Here is a 17763-nt window from a genome sequence, read left to right as displayed (position 1 = left end):
GAAGGCTGGAGGTCAAAGAGGAATGACTTTTGATCTAGGTCTTACAAGATGAGTAGGTGAGTTTATCAGGTGTATCAGGTCCTATGATGGACGTTATGAGCTGAATTGTGTCCCCTCAACTTCATATGTTGAAATCCTAACCCCAGTAGCTCAGAATGTGCCTATATTTGGAGATAGGGTCTTTACGAGAGGGAAGGAAGTTAAGATGAGGTCTTTAAGGTGGGACCTGATCAAATATGACTGGTGTCTTTATAAGAAGGGGACATTTAGACACAGAGACATGCACAGAAGGAAGATGATGTGAAGAGACACAGGGAGAAGATAGTCATCTCTAAGCCAAGGACAGACAGATTTTTCCCTCACAGCCTTCAGAAGGAACCAACCCTGCTGACACCTTGATCTTGCACTTCTGGCCTCCAGAACTGTGAGATGATAAATTTCTGTTGTGTAAACCACCCAGTTTGTGCTACTTTATTAGGGCAGCCCCAGGAAACCAGTGCAATTGGACCAAACAGTTTGGGCTTCTCACACATTAATCTGTGTCTATACCACCTGGCTGGCATCTGATAAAACTTAAGTCTGGACTTAGTAGATCTGGGGTGGAGTTCAGACTGTATTAGTAACAAACCCCCAGGTGATGCCTGTGCTGCATGTCTGAGACCACACTGAGGAACAAGGCCACGGACCTATGGGTCTAAAACCAAGCTTCGCATTAGGATTCTCCTGGTGACCTTTTAAGAAGTTCCGATGCAGGCCTCCACCAAGACCAATGAGACACGGGCCTCCTCCAAGACCAGTGAGACACGGGCCTCCAACAAGACCAAGGAGACACGGGCCTCCACCAAGACCAAGGAGACACGGGCCTCCACCAAGACCAGTGAGACACGGGCCTCCACCAAGACCAGTGAGACACGGGCCTCCAACAAGACCAGTGAGACACGGGCCTCCACCAAGACCAGTGAGACACGGGCCTCCACCAAGACCAGTGAGACACGGGCCTCCACCAAGACCAGTGAGACACGGGCCTCCACCAAGACCAAGGAGACACGGGCCTCCACCAAGACCAAGGAGACACGGGCCTCCACCAAGACCAGTGAGACACGGGCCTCCACCAAGACCAGTGAGACACGGGCCTCCACCAAGACCAGTGAGACATGGGCCTCCACTAAGACCAATGAGACGTGGGCCTCCACCAAGACCAGTGAGACACAGGAGTCCCCTGAAGACCAACCAGATGTAAGACTCCGCCAAAGATCAATACCATGAAAAGTAGGCTAGGGGCTGGGCCCCACTCATTCCCTTGCAAGCCTGCTGGGGCATCTAAAGCACAGAGGTGAGACTTACTTGACTTGGGGAATCACCGAAGGCTGCTGGTCAGCAGAAGAGACAAGCACAGAGCTGTGTTCTAGGTGTGTCACCTGGGGTCGGGCTGTGCGGGTGAACGGCAGGGACAGCAGATGGTTCGTCCTTTCTAGCCTTCCTGTTTCACCTCAGAGAAAAAACATAAACTAACAAACGTGTAAACAAAGGACACAGCTTTAAGGAAATTGATTAGGACCACTACAGCCAGGGAAGAAAGTAGGGGAAGGAAAACAACAATAGCTATGCCCCTGGGAAGGCACAGAAACACCACAGTCCAAGACCCAGACCCAGGCTGGCTCCTGAGGAGGTTAAGAAAAGGGAACCATTGTGCACTGTTGGTGGGAAAGCAAGCTGGTGATGTTACTACAGGAAATAGTATGCAGATTCCTCAAAAAGTTTAAAATAGAACTACCACATGATCCAGCCATCCCACTTCTGGGTATACATCCAAAAGGAATAAAATTTGGACCTCAAAGAGATAACTACACTCCAGGTTCACAGCAGCATTATTCACAATAGCCAAGATATGGAAACAACCTGAGTGTCCATCAACAGATGAATGGATAGAGAAGATGTGGCATATGTACAATGGAATATTATTCAGCCACGAAGAAGAAGGGACTCCTGCCATTTTCGACAACATGGATGAACCTGTAGGGTGTTAATGCTAAGTGAAGTGAGACAGAAAAATACTGTATGATATGTATCACTTATATGTGGAATCTAAAAAAAAATTTTGAAACTCATAGAAACAGAGAGTAGAAAAGTGGTTGCCCGTGTTGGCGTGGGGGAAATAGAGAAACGTTGGTTAAAGAGTACATACTTTCAGCTCTAGGATGATTAAGGTCTGAGGATCTAACGCAAAACGTGGTGACTATAGATGATGACATTACTGTATAACTGAAATTTACTAAGAGAGCAGAACCTAAACACTGAAAAAAAAGATTATAGAACATGCCCCTCCCCTGCTTCCTATCCTCAGCATCCAGCACCAGAGCAGATTAACTTGAAAGATTTGTAAGGTACAGACTCTCCCTGTGGGTCAGTACAAAGACAAGTCCCAGAGTCAAGAGGGGAGACACAAAAAACACTGGAGGGATTTGAAGCCACTGGTACGTCCAGCTACAACATGCATTAGACGTGGCCCGACTCCTGGCAGGTTAACTGGAGGCCGAGATTGCTCTGTTAGATGCCAAAAGCCCATGTTCTTCCCGCTGTACCAAATTATTTCAACAACCAAGTCTCTTTCAATGATCACAACAAAGATAAACATGAGATTTAAGCAGCCTCAAGAATTCCATTAACAATGATACATTGGCTGTTTGGTGAGTGCCACGCACCTTCTGGACGCACGTGGTATATTCAGTCCTCATCTGTGGCCATCGTTTTCAGTTTACTGGCAAAAGTCACAGGTAGGGAGTAGTTGTTGGAGCTGGACTGGAGACCAGATTTACTGTGTCTAAAGCTCGTGTAGCCCGTAGTATCCACTGCTTTTTGCAGGACCTTCAGCTGTAAGAGGCAGGCAGTCCTATTATTTGGTAAAAATTACGGAATCCAAACAGTGACCCATGTTTTCTCTCCAGCTCTGATGCTCAGACAAGGCCACCCCACCCCTCTGGTAAGAGGGACCCAGCATGCGGCAAAGAAACTGAGGGAAAATGGGCTTGTTCTCCCAGTAAATATGGGTTCCGAGGAAGCAGTGAACAAGCTTGTCCTAGAGAGAGAGGAGAGTTTCTCCAGCACTGGTTGCAAGTTGCCTTTCTGTGACACTTCACTAAGAAGAATCAGGTACTTGGGTTTTCCTAGGAGGAGGACCCTTTGCCGAGAGTTATTGGGTCCCATTGTCATATGGGTGGAGATTGTCCCAAGTCTACGGGCAAAAGTCGGTCCCTGTGGCTGTCGCTAGCTTTTAGGATTTTTTCAATTATAAATGCCCTGAGTGAAAACAACCCACAGCATTTCCTGAGCCCTAGGTGACCACTCATCATCTGGGATCCCGGGTGCGTGTGATGCATGAGATTATAATAAGGAGCAAGGGACTTAGTGTTTTTCCTGAGGAGACTCAGATGGGAACTAAAAGATGTAGGGTTCAAGGGTTAGGTTCTTCTCAAACAACCCAGACTAGCACTGGAGGAATCTGCTAGCAATGACTTTTACATTGATATTTGAATATGTAAAAGCATCTGACACTTTTACATTTCTCTATTTCTTTCTTTCTTGGTTTCTTTGTCTTCCCCACTGAATGCTCAGCTTCATGAGGCCCCTAGGGACCACTGTGGTAGGCTGTCAGCCTGGGGGTGGTAGTAGCTGTGTTGGAAAGGGACTGGTGAGGGGGGTGGGAGCTGAGCCTAAGGCAGGGGACCAAGAAAATATGCTCACGGGGAAGCTTAAATTGTTGAGTAAATGTTCTTGGTTCTGTCCAGTTCATAGCTTTTCTGGGCGTCAAAATTCATTTCATGTAGGGATCCAAAATTTCATCTTTGGATGAAAATTTTATCTTTGGATGAATTTATTTTTGGATGCTGGGTCTACTATTTCAGTAGCAAAGGAAGTTCGACTACAAAATTTAGTTTTCTAAAAACAAGGAGTAATAATTCTTTCCTTTACAATTCCGATATGCAGAAATCTATCACGGAGTAGTTTTCAGGGTATTTGTTTATAAAATCAAACTGTTTATAAAATAAGCCTTTACTCTGGTCATAATAACTTCAGAGTGGGTAAAAGCAGGGGCTGGCTGTAGGATAGGTTCACGAGTGTTTATTCTTTTTATTTAAGCACGAATTAGTGGGGTAAGACCTTTCTGTCTCTGGCAAAACCCAGTGAAGTGCTTTCTGAAGGATGTGAGTCCTTAACGGGATTCAGAGTTGAGCTTAGCGAGGAAGCTTCTCCATCATTACCCGAGAGTTCCGTTTAGGCAGAAGGCAGCTCACGACAGGAACATTTGACATCACCACTCAGCCTGGCTTGGCCAGTGACCCAGCACCATTCTGGCCAGAAGGACCAGTGGCTGGCAGAGACGTGCCCTCCGGCACATCGCCCTCGACCTTTAGAAGAATCATGCTGCTGGGTCCTCTATGACACAGCCCGCTGGATGCGAGGACTTGAACTTCACCGGGGCAGCTCACCCCCAAAAGCCAGTCCAGAGTCAACACGTGGACACAGTCAAGAGCCCGTTAATTAGGACAATTAGATTGTATTTGATTCATGGCCCTTGGCAATATTCCACTCAGAACTGCGGTGCCTGGACCAGGACCTGACAGGCCAGCGAGACTCCAAAATGCGCTGTTTCCCTCAAAACCATTCCAGGAAAGCCGGTGGTGAGCCGAGGAACTGACCCTCACCGATGGCTTCAAAGAAGAAACAAGTGTCAACTTTCCATTTCTAAACCAGACACGCTGTTGGCTGACGCATCTCTTTTGCTTAGAGAAAATGTCATTGATAAATCCTGAAGCTAAATGTAGACACTCTGGAGAGAGAGAAATAATGATTGGATCAGATCTGTTTTTAAAGCTCGAGAAAATGTACTGGAAAATTCCAAGTCACCAAAACAAAATTTTGTGAAGCCAGGAACTGCCAAACTAAACAGTCCTCTGCTGAGTAATTCTTCATGAACTGATTTGAGTGTCGGGATCCAATAAAACCTAATCTCTGCCATGCAAATAAGCTAGGGCTTTTATGGGTGACAATACAAGGAAGTTTATCTGAGAATCAGGTATTAGCTGGGTGGAAGGATTTTTTTTTTCTTTTTGGCAGGAAAGCTTCACGATCCCAATAAACACTGAAGAAGAGTGAAGTAACAGACAGCGTCTGCCTTCATGCCTACATTCTTTGATGGGAACGTAGACTGGATTCAAAAATAAAATATGCGTGTTGTTCAGTGAGTCTTTGCTATCTGTGCTGTGTTGTGTAGAGGGAAGGCATGTGGGCAGCGTGCGGGGATGGGGTAAAAGGCCTCTGCGTGGACGACCGTGGGGCAGGTGCGCGCAGCCGGCGTTTATAGGGAGGGCTGTAGACGATGAAGAGCCAGCTTGCAAGTTGCCGAATGCGGAGAATGGAGGCCAGGGTGAGGCTGGAGGGAGGGAGGTTTGCGTGGCAGGGGAGACCTGAGACCCCCTGTCTTCCAGAAGCCCCCTGGTTTCCCCGGGGCACATTCCTGCAGGTGGCGTGGCCTGGATGTGAGACGCCGCCTCTTCCCGCTGTGTCAGTCCCCTCGGGGCCCCCCTCCCTGGACCCCTGCCTGGCTCACCTGCGTGACAGCAGTGGGTGAAGCGAGCTCTCCCCTCCAGCCCATCCCTGCTCCTTCTCTCCCGGAGGGAAGACTCAGCACCCGCGAGCCTTCGGGCCGTCTCTACGACTTCTTTATATTTGAAGCGCCCCATCATCCCCACCCTTGGGTGGTGCTGGCGATGCTGGTCGCACTCTTGCTTCTCCCTCTGAACTGGCTGCAACCAGGGCGGTAGACGCTGGGGCAGCTGGCGTAGCACGGGCAAGGCCCAGCCACCAGCAAAGGCACCAGGCAGCGCTAAGCTTCTGGTCCCACCATCCTGGAGCATCTCAGGATGTGTGCCCTGACCATAGCTTCATCTCATCTATTTGGGAACAGAGGACCATGGAGACCTCCACCCAGGCCTTCAATCTTGCCGCTTGCTTCCGTGTTAATTCTCCTAATCAGGATGCAGTGACACAGAAGTTGCATGCTTAGCTGAATCATGAGACTCTTTGGGTTTTTGTGAAGTCAGGTGGGATTCTGATGGGCTTAGGCTGGCAGCAAGGGCCCCATCTGGCCCCCTGGGCGCCTCAGAGGTTAAGGGAGAGAACAAATCTGAATCCGGGGGGGATGTGGGTAGAGGTACACTGAGGTTAGAAGTCTGATCTCAAACAAGGCTGTCCTGGAACAAATTCAGGTAATTACGGGCTTAGAGAGCCTGGGAGATGCAGCGTCTAGGGTGGGCGGTCTGGGGTGATACCTGAGGCAGGGAGCGAGAGTAGCAAAGGGTGGGGGGGGGGCATGCTTCAGTTAGGGGACAAGCCACTGCTGGTGTTCTTCTGGCCGGCTGTGTAGACAGGCCAGCCTGGTTTCTCTTCAGGACCAATATAAAGAGAACATTCTTTCTGGCTCTGTCTGGACAATGTGCCCCTAACTGAGGATGACCCGCCCCTTTTCCTTAGACGTGGGTGATAACCTTTCCAATGTACCCCTCATCTGATCCTGAGTGTCTATGTTTACAAGGAAAAATCAGCTTGTTATTTCAGCTCCAGTGTTTATACCCACCCATAAAACCGCACATGGAAACCACAAACAAATTTATTTGCCATTTTTTGAAAATCTGGCCCTCAAAGGGCATTAGCAGGAACATTGTGCCATTAGCACAGATTGTTTTTAAAACACTTGAAAAGATCCAAATTCTGCTGAATTTGGGGGCCAAGTAGAGTGAAAATTTTATCTTGTATCCCAGGAGCTCGTGCACTGCAGCTGTATGTATGTGAGAACAGAGAGTCATTTAGCAATGACCTGTGTCCTGCACGGAGGTGATCTGACCCTGGACACATTTCTATCAGTGCATCCAGCCGTCCCCTGGGCCACAGACCCCTCCTGGAGGAGACCAGAGTGTCCGGTGGCCTGAGTCCTCCTGCAGGGGCTGGGCCCTGGGGAAGGTGAGGTGGGCTCGCTTCCGGCTTGAATGCCTCACGGTGCCTTCAAGGAGCCACCTCAGATCCGTGTCTCAGGAACAAGGCTCTGTGTCCCCATATTATCATCACTGCCCACAGGAGAAAATCCAAGCTCCTTTCCATCTGCTACTCTCCACACAAACCCCAAGATCCAGCTCTACCAGGCCTCTTAGGTTGCTTCCAAAGCCATGGTCTGTCAGTGTCCTTGTCTGGAATGTTCTTGCAAAGTGCCATGGCTGAGCCTCAGTGCCCCCCTGGGGCCTCATCCTTGTGACCACCCCCTGTCCCAAGCTGGCCAATCAGAATCTGTCCTGGGAATTGCAAGAGTAGGTGGAGCCTAGCTTGCAGGTGTCTGGAGCAGAGCTGTCCAAGGGCCAGGCCGTATGGACAGCTGCCCCAGCTCCCCCTTCCTGGGCCTGGATTTTCAGTCTTCCTTCTGTTCTGGGATCCATTTTGTAAAGTGGCCCCTTTTCCTTAATAATAATGTAAAGTTATTTAGAGCTTATTACGTACTTTGCTAAGGACTTCGTGAATAATATTTTGTTTCAAAAACTCCCATTACTTCTGTATCACAGATGAGGAAATTGAGGCTCAGAAGGTTTGCATAATTCCCTTAAACAAATACAGTCTGTGTTTTAATGCTGAAGCCACACGGCCCCTTGAGTAATTTTAATCATGTTGTTGTCCGTTTCGACAACTCCCGCCGTCAAGACTAGGTTCATACCACCTCTGTGATGCTCTTCTTGACTGGGTCGTGCTGTTTGGACGGTTCCCTCTAGACCCCAATAGGACTGGTTCATCTTTATCACGCATCATTGGTTAACTTCTCTCTTCCCTGAAAGTCTATTACTTCATCAGCAGTAGAGCCCTGGGTTATGTATGTCCATTGCTGGGAGCTAAGCAGGAATTCAATGAATGTTTGTTGGATGGATGGGTGACTCCTTCTTACTGGGGGTGGAGGGACAGGAGGGAAAGAGAAAGGAAAGAGCAGGCGAGGACAGCTCAGGCCACCATCCGCATGTTTCTATCTACGCTGGAGCAGGTACATGGGCTGAGGAACGAGAGTTGTTTTGAGAGCTAAATTCTAATAGGATCAAATAACTTGATTTGAATCATTTCATTAAATTAATTCAGGAAATATAAGTTGGTGATCTTAACAAGTCTCAGTAGATACTGGGACACTGGAAGGCCAGAATGAGGAGGGTCTCTGGACCCCAGGGATCTATGATCTGCATGTACAGGTGTAGGTCAATGTCAAAGGGGGTCTGGCAGAGCCCCTGGAGTGGAGAAGAGAAGAGGAAGGAGTGGCTCGTTCTGATGGGAGCCCCCGAAGTCTCCCCTGAGAAGTGGCATCAGGGGTCAAGTTCAAGGGCAAAGGGGCTGAAGACCTCACAGACAGAGGAGCTGGGAGAATGCATGGAGTGGGGTCATGTGTGCTGGGGAAGGTAAGGGGGGAGGGTAGGTGAGAGTCGCTGTACTTGGAAAGTCTGACTTTGCTAAGGGGACATCACAGAAGATTTTATCAGTTTCTCTACTTATTCATGCTGTTTTTATGCAGAAGGAAGGAAGTACTGCTGTTTTCAAGGCTGGCTGCAGTTTGTGCTGATGCCTTTCAAACTGTGGCTCTAGGTTACCAGGATCCTTTTAAAGTGCAGGTTCCTAAACTTCTCCTACAGAAATTGTAATTCACCAGGCCTGGGGCAGAACCCAGGGATCTACATTTTTATCAAACATCACAAGTGATTCTGATGCAATGGGTTCTTCCAACCCGATATGTAAACCATTTCCTAGAGTCTCTGTGATGAGGACCCACAGCTGTGAAGGAACCGTTTGGTTATTTGATCAGATCATGGTTGTGGGGAGAGTCTAGTGCTGGGAGAATGAGATCACGGGGGTTTTACTTTCATAGAAAGAACACAAGGTGCCTCCCTGGGGTCCGGAGGTCTTTCTGCTATAAAATAATCAGGAGCTTCTAGGCAAATCCTAGAAATGGAGGTTTTAGCTGGGAATGGTGGTGGGCAGTGGGAGAAGCTCTCTGGGGAAGGAGCTGGCCTTGCAGCAAGGTGACAGCCTGGGACCTCCGCCAGGGTTTCTGCTAGTTTTGCTGGTTAAAAGCTTTGACAGTAGGCAAGTTGGATATTATTTCTGGTTCTGTGCAGTAATTTACCTCTTTTATGCCCAAATCTTCAGTAAAAGTCTGTTCCACAAGACAGCACTGGGTTAGGAATATTCTGGGGAATTAGAGACCTGGATCCACCTTTACCTTTAGAGCAGAGGGTAAAGATGTAGCTGAGATGGCATATTGTTTCCTGGAGCTGTGGTTACAAAGAATCCAAAACTGGGTGGCTTAATACAACAGAAACTTATTCTCTTGTGGTTCTGGAGACTAGAAATCTAAAATCAAGTTGTCGGCAGAGCCATGATCTTTCTGAAATCTGTCGGAAGATCCTGCCTTGCCTCTTCCAGCTTCTGGTGTGTCATCTGTGGCTGACAGCAGTGTCACTCCAGTCTTTGCCTCTGTCATCACATGGCATTGCCCCTATATGTCTGTGTCCAAATTTCTCTCTTCTTATAAAGATACCCATCATACTGGACTAAGGCCCACCCTGATGACCTCATTTTAACTTGAATTATCTGCAAAAACCCTATTTCCAAGTCAGGTCACATTTACAGGTTCTGGAGGCTAGGAGGGGAACATATCACTTTTTGGGGACATGATTCAGCCCATAACCCATGGTCAGATATGAGAGTGGGTCCCCTTCTATCATGCACCTTCTCTTGGAATTTTCAGCAATATTTTGGAGGGGGGCTGAATTATTGGAAGAAATATTAGCAATTTGTGAGACTGAGGTTTGCGTTATTTTATGAGGCTATTACAAGACAAGGTGACCCCAGATGAACTTGGGCTCACTCTGGTTACATATGTGTCATGAGTGGTTAGTGCTCAGAGCTGTTTGTCAAATGCATTACCTAACTTCACTTGTACTGCAGCCAACTCTGCCTCACCATCACAGGACCCGAGTCTGGCTTGTGTTGGGCCAAGCTGAGTGCTCAATGCAGAGAGGTACTTAATAAATGCTTTCAATGTTCAGGCAATTAAATGAAATATCTGTGGGGCTCTTAGGTTTTCAGTCAAAAAGATTGCTATGCGAAGTCAGAGCCTTGTTACTTTACTAAAGGTTGGAAAAATAAGAAGAGACTTGGTTACATAGTCCCCTTGGCTGGCAGTTGCGGTGCTTTGGACACGGGTCACATTCTGATGTCTGTTTTTGATCATAAACACCTGGTCCTGGAAGCATCTGCAGTTTGTGTCATTTTTAGAGACCGGGATGGCAAATTTAAAATTCAAATTCTCCTGAACAGCGGAGAGGACGTAGCTATAAAAGTGTTTTCAGACCACAGTGTTTTAAATGAAGGTTAATTTTCTGATAAAATAGGAAATGAAGGAAAAATTATCTCCCCGCACGCAAGCATGGTTTAGAATACTATAGCTCAATTAGACGTTCTGATTGTGCAAACAATCAGCTTCGTGTCTTGTTAAACTTCTCCTTTTCAAATTATGAAGCTTTTCTATACTAAGATTAGCAGGGGTATTAAGGGTACAACAGATAAAAGATCCATCTGAGCTAGAAGGAAAATTATAACTTGAGAGGGTTCAAAACTAAATGAGAACTTCCTAAAATCCCATGGTGCCTCCAATGTTATTAAAAATTGTCCAGCATAGAGATTAACTGCTAGACTCAGAGGAAAGAAAAGTTATTACTCTTTGCCTTTTTTCCCTGAGATATTGAATACTTCTTACTCGATGGAATTTTGCTTTGCGCATACGGAAATATACATCAAGCTTGTTTATCAGACCTACACAATGTCTTAACTGCAAAATAGTTTTTAGTGATACAGAATGCTTACTGCTTATGGGCTGGGTTTCGGGGAAAGGGAAGCAGAAACCACTGGCATTTTCTAACTTTTCCTGCAAATCAAATGTGATACCATAATTTTATAAGTACATCCTTTTTCTGATTCATTCTCAAATCTTTTTATTCAGCTCTCACTGGGCTGTATCCAGAACAAAGAGATGTGCAGTCACTTTGTGCTGAGTCTCTTCTATTTCCAGTACTGATGGTAAAGGCACAGATGTGTCAACACACACTTTATGGCACTTAGTGGAGTTTGTTCACCGAGTGAGGGAATGAACCCTCATCTTGGTAAGATGTTTGGTATCGGTCATGGCTGTCTCCCTTCTCATTCCTGTTCTCAGCGTACGATCCTTTCCGGTACCTGTGCTGGGACCTTGGCAATGACCGCTAACTCTCCTCCCTGCCTCTGAGATCCCCTCTGATCCCCCTTCTTCCCGTGAGAGCTGAGCGCGGAGCAGAGCTTAGCCTGTGTCTTGCCGCCCGGATGGCCAGCGGTACATCATCGCCCTGCCTTCCTCTGTGGCTCTCTTGAACTTTCTCTCTCCTGGATATCTTCCCAGGCTTTGTGCAGCTCGGAGGTTGCATCTTCCAGGAAGCTTTCCCTGACCTCAGGCTCCCTTGATGAGCACTTTCACAATGGGCTGTCGCCTGTCCCTTGTCCGTCTCCTCCTGAATCATAAGGTCTAAGGGCAGCATCTGGCTCATGTTCCCCCTGATATTCCGGCCTGTAGTGCAGTACCTGACATGTACTGGGTGCTCGATCAACGTTTGTTTGCTCCTCACGTGAGTGATAATTGAATATATTGGGGTTCCCGGGGAGACACATGCTCTTCTTTGAAGATGAGATGCACTTTCACTGAAAACCTAAAAAAATGTGACTCTACAAGTCCGGGACTGAAGGGGCTGTGCTGAGGTTGCCTGGGACAAAGGTTCATCACACTGTGATTCCCAGGTTGCAATAGGGTTGTGCCTGTTTGAGGGGAAGAAGAAATCTTAGGTGGATCAGTGGCCGGTAGCTTGGCAGATTCTGTCACCTACATTTAGTCCAGTGCAATGAATTACTGAAAGTGATCGTGGATGAGATATCATTTTATCTCAGTAAAAGGAACTAAGAAACACTGTCCTGGATCCCTTATTCATTCGTATATTGTTTTCTGAAGGGGATCCAGTTACTTGCAATGTCTAGTGAAGGACTTTAGGATAATGGTCAAGAGAAGAAATTTGTAGCCATACAGCCTACATATCAATCTCTTCACATTTATTAGCTGGAAAATCTACGAAAAGGGCTAATTTCTGTGTATCTCAGTTTTCTCATGTGTAAAATGGGATTAAAACAGCTTCATGTAGTTGTAGTGAAGCTAGAATGAGATAATATATGTGAACATTTAGCACAGTGCTGAGTGCAGAATACAGGCTTCATCGATAACTTATTTAAAACAGAGAAATGAGGTTTGAAGGGTTAAACCCCTGATGTGATCCCTTAGCTAGGGAAGAGTGACTTAGCCAGCTAATCACTTAGCTAGGAAGGATTTTGAATCCCAATTTGTTTGTCTTACAAAAAAATAGGATTTTTCCTGCTCTACTGGACCTTTGCCCTAGAAACCCACTGTTACACGTACCATTGACATCAGTGTTTTGAGCCTTTTGGCCTCCTGTAGTTTTGTTGCAATGATTTTAGGGATGTCGCCATCCACAGAGGCGACAGGTTCATATGTTGTCTTGTCACTTACCTGACACCATAGACATTTTCATGGAAATCCAAACTATATGTTGTTGTTTCTAAATTTTTAGTTTTCAAAAGACATTCCTGGACCTGGCTGCAAAATCCCATAAATTCAATTGAAATCAGTCACATTTATAATGGGGTTGTTAAAAAGCTGTAAGTGTTATGAATTTATGACTCAGTGCTCACATTCAGCTGTTCCCTGCTTCTGCTTCTAGGTCTTTCTATCCCATGTGGGATCAAATTTATATTTGTGGGTGAGATCATTATAAATCTTTAATGCAACACAAGTGCAATTTTAAATGTTTGCAAGCATGGAGAACTAGACCCATGAGATATCTGCTATATTTTATGGATTATGGCTCTTGTATAACCAGCAAACAAGCAAACAAAAATCTCTCAAGCCCAAACCTAAACACTGAACTTTGTAACCAGCATCTAGCCTTCACCTAAGAGGGGCTGCCTTATGATGAAGCTAAACTTTGACTCCATGGGTGTTGTTTTAAAATCCTCTTCTTTTTCACATTCAAAAAAATAACTCTCATTGATGACCATCCTTCCAAGTGTCCCGTACAGACTTCTGAGTTCAGTGAGAAAAGAACAGTTTCTCTGCATTAGAATTTTTTGCCCCTTTTTGTGCTAATCAGTAGGAAAAGCAAGGCCAGCACAGAGCAGCTGGTGGCCCTTTCTTCATTATCTTTGGAATCTTGACCCTGAACTTGTGTGTCACAGAGGTCAAAGTGTTAAAGAAAATGATAATATCTGGAGAAGCCTTAAAAAAAAGTATTATGAAAATGAAAGTGTATGTCTGGGAGACCTTCAAGATGGTGGAGGAGTGGAGCCTGAACCAAGATGGAGGAGTAGTAGGATGTGATCTCACTCCCCCTTGCGAGAACACCAGAATCACAACTAGCTGCTGGACAATCATCAACAGGAAGACACTGGAACTCACAAAAAAAGATACCCCAAGTCCAAACACAAAGGAGAAGCCACAATGAGACGGTAGGAGGGGCGCAATCACAGCAAAATCAAATCCCATAACTGCTGGGTGGGTGACTCACAGACTGGAGAACACTTATACCACAGAAGTCCACCCACTGGAGTGAAGGTTCTGAGCCCCATGTCAGGCTTCCCAACCTGGGGGTCTGGCAACAGGAGGAGGAATTTCCAGAGAATCAGACTTTGAAGGCTAGTGGGATTTGATTGCAGGACTTCAACAGGACTGGGGGAAACAGAGACTCCACTCTTCGAGGGCACACACAAAGTAGTGTGCGCATCGGGACCCAGGGGAAGGAGCAGTGAACCCAGGGGAGACTGAACCAGACCTACCTTCTAGTGTTGGAAGGTCTCCTGCAGAGGTGGGGGATGCCTGTGGCCCACCGTGGGGACAAGGACACTGGGAGCAGAAATTCTGGGAAGTACTCCTTGGTGTGAGCCCTCCCAGAGTCTGCCATTAGCCCCAGCAAAGAGCCCAGGTAGGCTCCAGTGTTGGGTTGGCTCAGGCCAAACAACCAACAGGGAGGGAACCCAGCCCCACCCATCAACAGTCAAGTAGATTAAAGTTTTACTGAGCTCTGCCCACCAGAGCAACAGTCAGCTCTACCCGCCACCAGTCCCTCCCATCAAGCCTCTTACATAGCCTCATCCAACAGAGGGCAGACAGCAGAAACAAGAAGAACTACAATCCTGCAGCCTGTGGAACAAAAACCACATTCACAGAAAGATAGACAAGATGAAAAGGTAGAGGGCTATATACCAGATGAAGGAACAAGATAAAACCCCAGAAAAACAACTAAATGAAGTGGAGATAGGCAACCTTCCGGAAAAAGAATTCAGAATAATGATAGTGAAGATGATCCAGGACCTCGGAAAAACAATGGAGGCAAAGATTGAGAAGATGCAAGAAATGTTTAACAAAGACCTAGAAGAATTAAAGAACAAACAAACAGAGATGAACAATACAATAACTGAAATGAAAACTACACTAGAAGGAATCAATAGCAGAATAACTGAGGCAGAAGAACGGATAAGTGATCTGGAAGACAGAATGGTGGAATTCACTGCTGCAGAACAGAATAAAGAAAAAAGAATGAGAAGAAATGAAGACAGCCTAAGAGACCCCTGGGACAACATTAAACACAACAACAGTCACATTATAGGGGTCCCAGAAGGAGAAGAGAGAGAGAAAGGACCCGAGAAAATATTTGAAGAGATTATAGTCGAAAACTTCCCTAACATGGGAAAGGAAATAGCCACCCAAGTCCAGGAAGTGCAGCGAGTCCCATACAGGATAAACCCAAGGAGAAACACGCCAAGACACATAGTAATCAAACTGGCAAAAGTTAAAGACAAAAATTATTGAAAGCAGCAAGGGGAAAATGACAAATAACATACAAGGGAACTCCCATGAGGTTAACAGCTGATTTCTCAGCAGAAACTCTACAAACCAGAAGGGAATGGCATGATATATTTAAAGTGATGAAAAGGAAGAACCTACAACCAAGATTACTCTACCTGGCAAGGATCTCATTCAGAGTCAATGGAGAAATCAAACGCTTTACAGACAAGCAAAAGCTAAGAGAATTCAGCACCACTAAACAAGTTCTACAACAAATGCTAAAGGAACTTCTCTAAGTGGGAAACACAGGAGAAGAAAAAGACCTACAATAACAAACCCAAAACAATTGAGAAAATGGTAATAGGAACATACATATCGATAACTATCTTAAATGTAAATGGATTAAATGCTCCAACGGAAAGACATAGACTAGCTGAATGGATACAGAAACAAGACCCATATATATGCTGTCTACAAGAGACCCACTTCAGACCTAGGGACACATATAGACTGAAAGTGAGGGGATGGAAAAAGATATTCCATGCAAATGGAAATCAAAAGGAAGCTGGAGTAGCAATACTCATATCAGATAAAATAGACTTTAAAATATAGACTATTACAAGAGACAAAGAAGGACACTACATAATGATCAAGGGATCAATCCAAGAAGAAGATATAACAATTGTAAATATTTATGCACCCAACACAGGAGCACCTCAATACATAAGGCAAATGCTAACAGCCGTAAAAGGGGAAATTGACAGTAACACAATAATAGTGGGGGACTTTAAAACCCCACTTTCACCAATGGACAAATCATCCAAAATGAAAATAAATAAGGAAACACAAGCTTTAAGTGATACATTAAACAAGATGGACTTAATTGATATTTATAGGACATTCCATCCAAAAACAACAGAATACACTTTCTTCTCCAGTGCTCATGGAACATTCTCCAGAATAGATCATATCTTGGGTCACAAATCAAGCCTTGGTAAATTTAAGAAAATTGAAATCATATCAAGTGTCTTTTCCGACCACAACGCTATGAGATTAGAAATGAATTACAGGGGAAAAAACGTAAAAAACACCAACACATGGAGGCTAAACACTACGTTACTAAATAACCAAGAGATCACTGAAGAAATCAAAGAGGAAATCAAAAAATACCTAGAAACAAATGACAATGAAAACACAACGACCCAAAACCTTGGGATGCAGCAAAAGCAGTTCTAAGAGGGAAGTTTATAGCAATACAATCCTACATTAAGAAACAAGAAACATCTCAAATAAACAACCTAACCTTACACCTAAAGCAATTAGAGAAAGTAGAACAAAAAACCCCCCAAAGTTAGCAGAAGGAAAGAAATCATAAAGATCAGATCAGAAATAAATGAAAAAGAGATGAAGAAAACGATAGCAAAGATCAATGAAACTAAAAGCTGGTTCTTTGAGAAGATAAACAAAATTGATAAACCATTAGCCAGACTCATAAAGAATAGAAGGGAGAAGACTCAAATCAACAGAATTAGAAATGAAAAAGGAGAAGTAACAACTGACACTGCAGAAGTACAAAGGATCATGAGAGATTACTACAAGCAACTATATGCCAATAAAATGGACAACCTGGAAGAAATGGACACAGTCTTAGAAAAGCACAACTTTCCGAGACTGAACCAGGAACAAATAGAAAATATAAACAGACCAATCACAAGCACTGAAATTGAGACTGTGATTAAAAATCTTCCAACAAACAAAAGTCCAGGACCAGATGGCTTCACAGGCGAATTCTATCAAATATTTAGAGAAGAGCTAACACCTATCCTTCTCAAACTCTTCCAAAATATAGCAGAGGGAGGAACACTCCCTAACTCATTCTATGAGACCACCATCACCCTGATACCAAAACCTGACAAAGATGTCACAAAGAAAGAAAACTACAGGCCAATATCACTGATGAACATAGATGCAAAAATCCTCAACAAAATACCAGCAAACAGAATCCAACAACACATTAAAAGGATCATACAACATGATCAAGTGGGGTTTATCCCAGGAATGCAAGGATTCTTCAATATGTGCAAATCAATCAGTGTGATACACCATATTAACAAATTGAAAGATAAAAACCATATGAACATCTCAATAGATGCAGAAAAAGCTTTTGACAAAATTCAACACCCATTTATGATAAGAATCCTCCAGAAAGTAGGCATAGAGGGAACTTACCTCAACATAATAAAGGCCATATATGACAAACCCACAGCCAACATCGTTCTCAGTGAAAAACTGAAACCATTTCCTCTAAGATCAGGAACAAGACAAGGTTGTCCACTCTCACCGCTATTATTCAACATAGTCTTGGAAGTTTTAGCCACAGCAATCAGAGAAGAAAAAGAAATAAAAGGAATAAAAATTGGAAGAGAAGAAGTAAAGCTGTCACTGTTTGCAGATCACATGATACCGTACATAGAGAATCCTAAAGATGCTACCAGAAAACTACTAGAGCTAATCCATGAATTCGGTAAAGTAGCAGGATACAAAATTAATGCACAGAAATCTCTTGCATTCCTATACACTTATGATGAAAAATCTGAAAGAGAAATTAAGGAAACATTCCCATTTACCATTGCAACAAAAAGAATAAAATAACTAGGAATAAACCTACCTAAGGAGACAAAAGACCTGTATGCACAAAACTATAAGACACTGATGATAGAAATTAAAGATGATACAAACAGATGGAGAGATAT

General features: G+C 44.8%; 1 protein-coding gene across 1 annotated transcript; it reads left to right on the top strand.

Annotated features, from left to right (window-relative positions):
- Positions 1-747: 747 nt before the first annotated feature.
- LOC137777322 (processed variable antigen-like) lies at positions 748-1266 on the top strand. Its single transcript, XM_068564138.1, has one exon. The coding sequence runs from the start codon at positions 748-750 to the stop codon at positions 1264-1266; it is 519 nt and encodes a 172-aa protein (XP_068420239.1).
- The last annotated feature ends 16497 nt before the right edge of the window (positions 1267-17763 follow it).

This window comes from Eschrichtius robustus, chromosome 15 (genome assembly GCF_028021215.1).
Source record: "Eschrichtius robustus isolate mEscRob2 chromosome 15, mEscRob2.pri, whole genome shotgun sequence".
Lineage (NCBI taxonomy): Eukaryota > Metazoa > Chordata > Mammalia > Artiodactyla > Eschrichtiidae > Eschrichtius > Eschrichtius robustus.
The sequence above is the reverse complement of the archived record's forward strand: the minus strand, read 5'-3'. Positions and strand labels throughout refer to the sequence as shown.